Below are 9,119 nucleotides of genomic sequence, written 5' to 3'. Positions count from 1 at the left end.
ATAGATACGTTAGAGACGTATCACGCATCTTCCTCGCGGCACCGGGCTTTGAATCGGAGGTAAACACCGGCATGCATCATAGTTCGTCCGGTTTTATGGAGCGGAGTGCCCGCCGCCTGAGGAAGAGGGTGCATGAGGCAGTTGCAGCCCTTGGGCCGAGGTCGCGGAGACAGGGTTGCACGCGGCGTGGTGCTGTAATAGGTGACTAGCACCCACTGGCGCCGCATCCGCATGGTGGTGGAGCCAATATCCGACCATGAGGTCGCCTCGTCTACTTCTATCGTGGACCTCCAGTCGATCGGTGACATCCAGGCCGGGGGCTCTGACGAGGAAGAGGGGGCATGGGAGACGACGACATCTCATGTCTCGTGTGGGCCAGTCCGGGTCCCATGTCCTACTCTTCCTCGCCGCCGAGCGAACCTTCACTTCGCGGGTGTCACGGCTATCAGACATGGGCACGGAAGGAAATAATAAGGACGGGCGTCGGCGAAGATTAGACTAGAATTTACGTTGTATGCAATTGTATGAATTTGAAGATTTGCTAATAAGGCACCCAGTCGAAGGCCGTGGAAGAAGACATTTGAAGGGTGACCGGTCACTGTCCACGGACACGCATCCACAGACGTTTAGGGGGGCCGATTTGGTAAGACCGGCTGTAATCCCCGAGAAACGAATTAAGAGGCGCTGGATTCCCGGAAGAGAACCTGGTGCTCCTGCGCGCGCACCCTATATGCAAAAGTAATTTAGTAACTAAAAAAAAGTTCAAAACATTCTGAAACTTCTTTGGCATCAACATGATCAAGTATTGCATTCATATAAAAAGATTCGGCAAAAAATTGACAAATAACGCTATATACAAATGCTATTCATGCTATATTGTAGTCATAGATTTGTTTTTCTTTTTTTGCCATGAAGTCAATGTAAATCATTTTTTGGCCAATTTTTCTATACAAGTACAGTACTTGATCTTGATCATGTTTGATTAAAAAATTCATTTTTTAGAATTACAGTACTAAATTTGCATACAGTGATACAGGGTGCGCCCACCGGGAGCACCGAGGTATATCCCGTGGAGTCCCATCGACCCATCCATCCTCTGCGGTCGGTAAAATTTCCCCACTCTTCACCCTAACCCCAAACCTCTCCCCACCTCTCCGCTTCCACCGCCTTTTCGGTTTCAAACCCCTCCCTTCCTTCCTCCCTCCGCAGCCGCCACCATGGCCGCCTCCTCCTCCTCCTCCCGCGGGGCCGGCGGCGGCGACGACGACAACGAGCCCTACCTCGTGGGATTCGTCGTCTCCAAGATCGTTGGCCTCAAGCACTACAGCGGCACCCTCAGCGGCGGCGAGAGGCCCTCCCTCATCCGCGAGCCCCTCAACCGCTACGACAGCAACGCCATCGCCGTCCACAACAGCCGCGGCCGCCAGGTCGGCCACATCGAGGGCCGCACCGCCAAGGTCCTCGCCCCGCTCCTCGACTCCCTCCTCGTCGCCAACACCCACGTCCTCGTGCCCGGGAGCCGGTCCTCCAAGGCCGGCAACAATTTCTACAACCTCCCCTGCCAGATCCACCTCTTCGCCCGCCCCGCCGCCGCCGCCATCGTCCGCGAGGCCGTCGACGACAGCGGCCTCGTCCTCATCGACCCGAACCACATCGAGTTCGCCCTGTCCCAGTCCGCCATCGTGCAAGAGCAGACCAAGAAATCCGACCGGGATGTCGATAAGCTGTTCGCGCGTGTGGGGAAGCAAGGGGAGAGCCGGATTGAGCCTATGGAGCCTCCAGAGGATGTCGTGGTGTCAGACCTGTTCGAGCACCAGAAGGTAGCCTTGGGATGGCTGGTGCACAGGGAGGAGTCCGGTGACCTGCCGCCATTCTGGAAGGAAGATAAAAATGGGGGCTACGAGAATGTGCTTACCAGCCAGAATGCCAAGCAGAGGCCGCCACCACTGAGAGGCGGGATTTTCGCCGATGATATGGGGCTTGGCAAGACGCTCACGCTGTTGTCATTGATTGCGCGAAGTAAAGCTCGCAATGTGGGAGGGGGGAAGGCCAAAGGGACCAAAAGGAGGAAGATCGATGATGCGGAGGAGGGATCGAGGACGACACTTGTGGTGTGCCCGCCCTCGGTGTTCTCGTCTTGGGTGACACAACTGGAGGAGCATACGAATGCAGGCAGCTTGAAGGTGTATATGTACCATGGGCAGAGAACAAAAGATAAGAAGGTGCTGTTGAAGTATGACATTGTGATTACCACTTACAGCGTCTTGGGCACAGAATTTGGCCAGGAGGGCTCACCTGTGAACGATATTGAGTGGTTCCGGGTGATTCTGGATGAGGCCCATATTATCAAGAACTCTGCAGCTCTGCAGACCAAGGCGGTGACTGCTTTGAATGCACAGAGGCGGTGGGTAGTCACAGGGACGCCAATTCAGAACAGCTCATTGGATTTGTTCCCGCTTATGGCTTTTTTGAAGTTTGAGCCTTTCTCAGTCAAGAGCTACTGGCAGAGCTTAATCCAGCGTCCCCTGGAGAAAGGGGATAAGGCTGGATTGTCACGATTACAAGTAAGGCGGTTGTCCCTTTCTTCTCATCACACCATTTTCGTCGTTTTGCAATTGTAAAGAACTAGGAATTGTAGCAAGTTGCATCAAATGTTTTTGAACAGTGAAGGTGATGACCAGCTCCTAGGATTAGAAAATTATTACTCATGCTGTTTGCTTGGAGTACATATCTTCCTATAGGTTTTGTTCCTGACATTTGTATAGGCTCTTGCGCATCAAATTCTCTTACTACTTGCCATCAGCCGATCATAGCGCGCCTACATTTATATCTTATTGTCCATTATTTCGATTTTGCTATTCAATGTTTGGCACTCTTCATTTGGGAAAAATAGTTAGTGCTGGTATAGTGGTGTTTGAATGGGATCTCAAACAATTGATGCTGTATTTCATTTCTGCAAGGTAAATTTCTTCTCTATGTATTGCAGAACCTGCTAGGTGCTATCTCATTGCGCAGAACCAAAGAAACAGAGTGTGGAAGCAAGAGTGTGATAGGCATTCCACCTAAAACTGTTGTAGTGTGTTCCATTGAGCTTTCTGCAGAGGAACGGGAGTGTTATGATCAGATGGAATCGGAAGGGAGAAACAAAATGATGGAGTTTGGTGACAGAGATTCAATATTGCGTAATTACTCAACCGTGCTTTTTTTGATTCTGAGGCTACGCCAGCTCTGCAATGATGTAGCACTGTGCCCTTTCGACATTAAATCCTGGCTTCCTGCCAACACCCTTGAAGGTATGGACTTCTGTGTTTTTGTGTTCATGCTTTTTTGTTATGATGATATTAGTATAGACAGAATTGATATTTCATTTGCCACATTTGACACTTACAATATAAAGAAGCATCACATGTGAGTTATACTAGTATATTAGTATCTGAATGGACTTTTGTCTTGCTTCCTCAGGAAACAGACCGTTGTACTGTATTAGCATCCACCTAGCAAAGTACTTAAATGCTGTTCGTTTATCTATTCAAGGCGAACAAATGTCAGTAAGTGGATTGGTAGTTAATCAATAATTTTGTTATATTGCAAGGCTTTTGCTCTTGTTATAAGATACAGAGTGAGTAGTTACCTTGCAACGGGATTATGATTAATTTTTCACTAGAACTTGATATCAGTTACCACAAGTCCACAGTACACAGTAGTGATGGTAGCTTTGCCGATAAACCTTTCTAAGCACTTAATACATTTGCATATTGCAGCAATATCCCTAGACCATTGCATAGCGAAAAATTTCTCACACCTTGCAGAAAATTTTGGTACTATCAGGGTGGCAAAAAAAATTCTTACTTTAGGTGCTATCATCCAGAAAATATTAAATCGTTTTCAAATCCCATACAAGTTAGGTTGAATATTTAGGGGTAGTGATCCTTTTTAGTAACCTTGGTTGATTGTAGGAATTGCTTGACTCAATTATAATATTGTGAATGATGATTGGTATCAATTTAACACGTGCTCTAAAAATGAAGCTTGCATTCAGCATGAATATATTGTTTTCAGCTTATTGTTGATAATATATTTTTACGTTTGCCACTGTAACAAGTAAGGAATGATGAAATCGATTGTTCCTATCTCTGTCCAGTTATTCTTATCCCTGACTTACTTACCTTACTGTATCATGCTGCAACACAATTGTGTCGGTCATTGTTCTTGTACTTTAAGATAGGACTGCATCAGAGGTCAGCTTTGAGCCCTTATCTTTTTGCATTGGTGATGGATGAGGTCACAAGGGATATACAAGGAGATATCCCATGGTGTATGCTCTTTGTGGATGATGTGGTGCTAGTTGACGATAGTCGGACGGGGGTAAATAGGAAGTTAGAGTTATGGAGACAAACCTTGGAATCGAAAGGGTTTAGGCTTAGTAGAACTAAAACTGAGTACATGATGTGCGGTTTCAGTACTACTAGGTGAGAGGAGGAGGTTAGCCTTGATGGCCAGGTGGTACCTCAGAAGGACACCTTTCAGTATTTGGGGTCAATGCTGCAGGAGGATGGGGGTATTGATGAAGATGTGAACCATCGAATCAAAGCCGGATGGATGAAGTGGCGCCAAGCTTCTGGCATTCTCTGTGACAAGAGAGTGCCACAAAAGCTAAAAGGCAAGTTCTACAGGACGGCGGTCCGACCCGCAATGTTGTATGGCGCTGAGTGTTGGCCGACTAAAAGGCGACATGTTCAACAGTTAGGTGTGGCGGAGATGCGTATGTTGAGATGGATGTGTGGCCACACGAGGAAGGATCGAGTCCGGAATGATGATATACGAGATAGAGTTGGGGTAGCACCAATTGAAGAGAAGCTTGTCCAACATCGTCTGAGATGGTTTGGGCATATTCAGCGCAGGCCTCCAGAAGCTCCGGTGCATAGTGGACGGCTAAAGCGTGCGGAGAATGTCAAGAGAGGGCGGGGTAGACCGAATTTGACATGGGAGGAGTCCGTTAAGAGAGACCTGAAGGATTGGAGTATCACCAAAGAGCTAGCTATGGACAGGGGTGCGTGGAAGCTTGCTATCCATGTGCCAGAGCCGAGTTGGTTGCGAGATCTTATGGGTTTCACCTCTAGCCTACCCCAACTTGTTTGGGACTAAAGGCTTTGTTGTTGTTGTTGTTGTTGTTGTTGTTGTTGTTGTTGTTGTATTGTTCTTGTACTTTTCACTTTGGAAATATCTTTGTTGCTACTTATAGAGAAATCTGTTACCTTTGTTGCAGATGTGTCTAAGAACCCCGAATTGTTGAAGAAGCTTGCCTCATTGGTTGCTGATGGAGAGGACTTTGACTGTCCAATTTGCTTGTCTCCTCCATCTACAACTGTTATAACAAGCTGCACTCACATATATTGCCAAACCTGCATCCTAAAAATCCTCAAGAGCGCCAGTTCCCGTTGTCCAATATGTCGGCGCTCCCTATCGAAAGACGACCTCTTTATTGCTCCGGCGGTACAACATCCTGATGACGATGAATCGGGCAGTCTTGAGTCTGACAAACCTCTCTCTTCCAAGGTGCAAGCCCTGCTGGAGCTACTGAAGCGGTCACAAAAGGAAGACCCTTCATCAAAGTCTGTCGTGTTTTCCCAGTTCCAGAAGATGTTGATTCTGCTCGAAGGACCACTGAAAAGAGCAGGCTTCAAAATACTACGTCTTGACGGCACCATGAGCGTGAAGAAGAGGTCAGATGTTATAAAGGAGTTTGCGGCCGTCGGCCCCGATGCCCCAACCGTACTGCTGGCTGGCCTGAAGGCTGCAGGAGCTGGCGTGAACCTAACAGCGGCGTCGACAGTGTACCTGTTCGACCCCTGGTGGAACCCTGGGACGGAGGAGCAGGCCATGGACCGGGTGCACCGGATCGGGCAGAAGAAAGCGGTGAAGGTGGTGCGGCTCATCGTGAAGAACAGCATCGAGGAGAGGGTCCTGGAGCTGCAGGAGAGGAAGAAGCGGCTGATCAGCGGCGCGTTCAGGAAGAAAGTAGGAGGCAAGGAGGAAAAGGAGCTGCGCCTTGAGGAGCTGCGCATTATGCTAGGTTTTGGGCCATAGTCTGATAGAGTGGTGGTTTTCCCCTACGGTAGCGTATGCTGCGAGTGCATGTAATTTTGTCCCGTGTGGTGAACATGCATGAGTGCAAGGGGGAGGGATACCTGCTGAAGGGCTCCCTGTTTTGCACAACCTGTGGCTGTAGCATCTCGTATCAGTGCAGGAGTAGGGGGTGTAGGAAATTCCTGCATACATACATAGGTGTATGAATTTGTATGCCTGTGAATGTGGTGCTGCTACACAGTAACAAGTCCAGTTCATGTTAGGAAGGGATGGATGTCGTTTAATTCTGATGTCTTGCGTATTGCTGGTTGTTTCTTGATGATATTATTATCTTCTAAAATCCTTGGTTTTATTCTTCTGATTTCTTCAAGATTTTTGAAGCAGCTAAACAAGGGTTGGGTCAATTTGCTGATGACTCATTTTAGCGGGAGAGCATTTTCCTGGTTCAGGGGCAACAAATTCCATGGCCTCATTAGTGTGCTATATATATATATATATGCTGGGAATGTTCATGATGCAGTAGAAAGGATGGAGGGCCTAGGCAACGCATTTTGAGTGTGTATGCGTTACATACATACATACTCAGATACATATACATAAGTTATTTGAGGAACCATCTGAAAGAGAATTTCCTCCTCAGATTTGTTGTAATCTTGAGTGTTTTTCTTTTCTCTAGTTAGAATCTCTTGGAAACGCGTACTAGTTTCTACAGCACACTGCAGCAAGTCTCCCCTCTGCTCTTTCACGCGGGCTGCCATTGCATTGCATGTTCAAAGGGTGATAAAGCGAGCGAGCAGGCAGGTATGATGAGAGGAGGGAGACGCCCGGAATGGTAAAATCGCTCGGGTCCTCTTCTTCTTTCGTCTCTCCATTTTCGTCACAAGCAGACTCGCCGTACAGCGCGAAGCTACGCGGAAGGCGCCGCCCAACACCAAAGCTCCTCCGACGCGTCTCGTCTCCTGTCCTGCACTCCCCGCCTGCTCTGCTCTGTTATTACTACCTCCATCGCCACTTCACCACTTCACCAGTTGCCGAAGCGAGCGCCAGAGCACGAGACCGGCAATGGCGGGCTCCACGCCTCCCTTCCTCCTCCTCCTCCTCTTCGTCCTCGTCGCCGCCGCCGCCGCCGCGGCCTCGGACTCGGAGGAGCGCCCGCGCGTCATCCCCACCTTGGTCCAGTGCCACCCGCCGCACGCGCAGGCAGACGCCAACGCCAGCAGCGCCAAGAACGCCACGGCGTTCCAAGCCAACGTGCTCTCCCTCCTCGCCAACCTCCCCGCCGCCGCCGTGCCCACGGGCTTCGCGTCCCTGCGCTCCGCCGGAGTGGTCGGACGCGACGTCGCGTTCGTCCGCGGGCTCTGCTTCGGGTACGCCACGCCGTCCCAGTGCCGCGCGTGCCTGGCCGCCGCGGCCAAGAAGCTGACCGACGCCTGCGGTGCCCGCGGCCGGCGCGCCGGCGTCTGGACGGACGCCTGCTTCGCGTCCTACGCCGACACCAACCCGTCCTCGCCCAGTTACGATGACTTCCGCGCGCGCGTCATCACCGGCGCCGACGCGCTCGCCACCAGCTCGTCCCCCGAGCTGCAGAGCCTCGCCGACCTGGCGTGGCGCCTGGGGCCGGTCGCGCCCGCCAGCGCGAGGATGCTGGTGGCCATGGACTGGACGGCCGCGGCGAGCGACTACAAGAAGAACAGCACGGTGCGCGTGCTGGCGCAGTGCGCGCAGGACCGCACGGCGGCGGAGTGCGCGTGGTGCGTGCAGTACTCGGCGCGGGTGGCGGAGACCTGCGAGTGGTCCTGGTGCCCCCGGCAGTCGGCGCGGGCGGGGGACACCTGCTGCTGGGGCCTCGACGCGTGGCGCGACGGCGTGGCCGGCGCCGTCGTCGGCTTCGACTGCTACCTGCGCTTCGACGTCGCCGTCGCCACCGCCACCGTCACTTCCACTGCGCCGGCGCGGGTGCCCCCGCTCAGAAGGCTCGGTGAGCAGAGCACACTGCACTCCTCCTCTTCTTCTTACTGCGCCGGCGTGGAAAATATTTTGATCTGATCACGATGGCTGCAGGGAAGCTGATGAACGATCATCCTTTCCTCACCGCGGTGTTCGTCGGCGGCGGGCTGGCCGTGGCAGCATTCTAACGGAAATACAAAGGTCTGAAAACAAAAGACTGAAACTGATCTCTTTCTTCTTCTTCTTCTTCTTCACTGATCTGTGCCAAGAGATGATCTGAACCTCCTACGTGTTTATGCTCTGCTGAAATCTGAATACAGATGTAACCGCCTCTGAACTGCTCGTCTCCTTGCAGTTGCAGGGCCGGCGGCCGTCCGGGCGGGAGTGAAGATGGAGATGACCCCCCCGCAACCGCAAGCCAGGATGATGGTTTGATCTGAGCAACCGCTCGGCGATCGATCTGCACTGCAGCAACAACAACATACTCCAGTAACCAAGTCTGTAAATAATTAAGCATTCGTGCACTAAGTAGCAGCAGCAGCATCGGCGACTTCAAACTTAATTCGTGCTTGCAGATCTCTTATATAGAAGAGAAACTTAAGTATTGAACCTTTAGTCCTTGGTTCACCATTGGTGCCCATGCTACCATATATTGGAGAAACTCTCGATCTTATTCTCAGCTATGAAGTTAACATGCAGTAATATGTGAGTTGCCACTTGCCATACTGTTTGCGTACTGCTGCTTTGGGCTCCAAAACTTATCTCAGTTGGGTGTTGCCATTTTGTTACCAGGCTATTTATGTGTGAGTTACCGGGCTATTCACAGGCAATTATCACGATGAGAACTTAAACTCCTTCGGACTGTTTTAGCATTTTCTTCCGAGCTCAGAAGTTATCATCCGTTAATATGCCGGTTACCATATTGTTCACATGTTACCGGCTTTAAAATGTATACCGTTTGGGCTTACGGGCAGCTTGTTTGAGCTCAAAAGTTATGTTCATGTGTCTAGATACGTGTAGCCGTTTTGATTCGCAAACATGCGCAGAAAGTTGATGCTGTTGCCGCATGACATGTCTCAAATCTT

The 9,119-nt window shown here is 50.7% G+C and overlaps 2 protein-coding genes across 3 annotated transcripts; both read left to right on the top strand.

Moving 5' to 3' along the window:
- Window positions 1-1,109: 1,109 nt before the first annotated feature.
- Window positions 1,110-6,353, top strand: LOC125536020 (DNA/RNA helicase protein). The gene is made up of 3 exons (XM_048699099.2): window positions 1,110-2,564; window positions 2,987-3,293; window positions 5,267-6,353. The coding sequence occupies exons 1-3, from the start codon at window positions 1,218-1,220 to the stop codon at window positions 6,085-6,087; spliced, it is 2,475 nt and encodes an 824-aa protein (XP_048555056.1). The 5' UTR covers window positions 1,110-1,217; the 3' UTR covers window positions 6,088-6,353.
- Window positions 6,354-7,034: 681 nt separating this feature from the next.
- On the top strand, window positions 7,035-8,738 carry LOC125541138 (uncharacterized). 2 transcript variants are annotated; one of them, XM_087539675.1, is made up of 3 exons: window positions 7,035-8,065; window positions 8,149-8,235; window positions 8,355-8,441. In XM_087539675.1, the coding sequence occupies exons 1-2, from the start codon at window positions 7,150-7,152 to the stop codon at window positions 8,220-8,222; spliced, it is 990 nt and encodes a 329-aa protein (XP_087395801.1). In that variant the 5' UTR covers window positions 7,035-7,149; the 3' UTR covers window positions 8,223-8,235; window positions 8,355-8,441. The 2 variants fall into 2 exon arrangements, with proteins under 2 accessions (XP_087395801.1, XP_048560569.2); XM_048704612.2 differs by having other exon boundaries at window positions 7,036-8,065; window positions 8,390-8,738.
- The last annotated feature ends 381 nt before the right edge of the window (window positions 8,739-9,119 follow it).

Source organism: Triticum urartu, chromosome 2A (genome assembly GCF_056163025.1).
Source record: "Triticum urartu cultivar PI428250 chromosome 2A, HENAU_Tu73, whole genome shotgun sequence".
NCBI classification, from domain to species: domain Eukaryota; kingdom Viridiplantae; phylum Streptophyta; class Magnoliopsida; order Poales; family Poaceae; genus Triticum; species Triticum urartu.
This window is presented reverse-complemented; position numbering and strand designations above follow the sequence as displayed.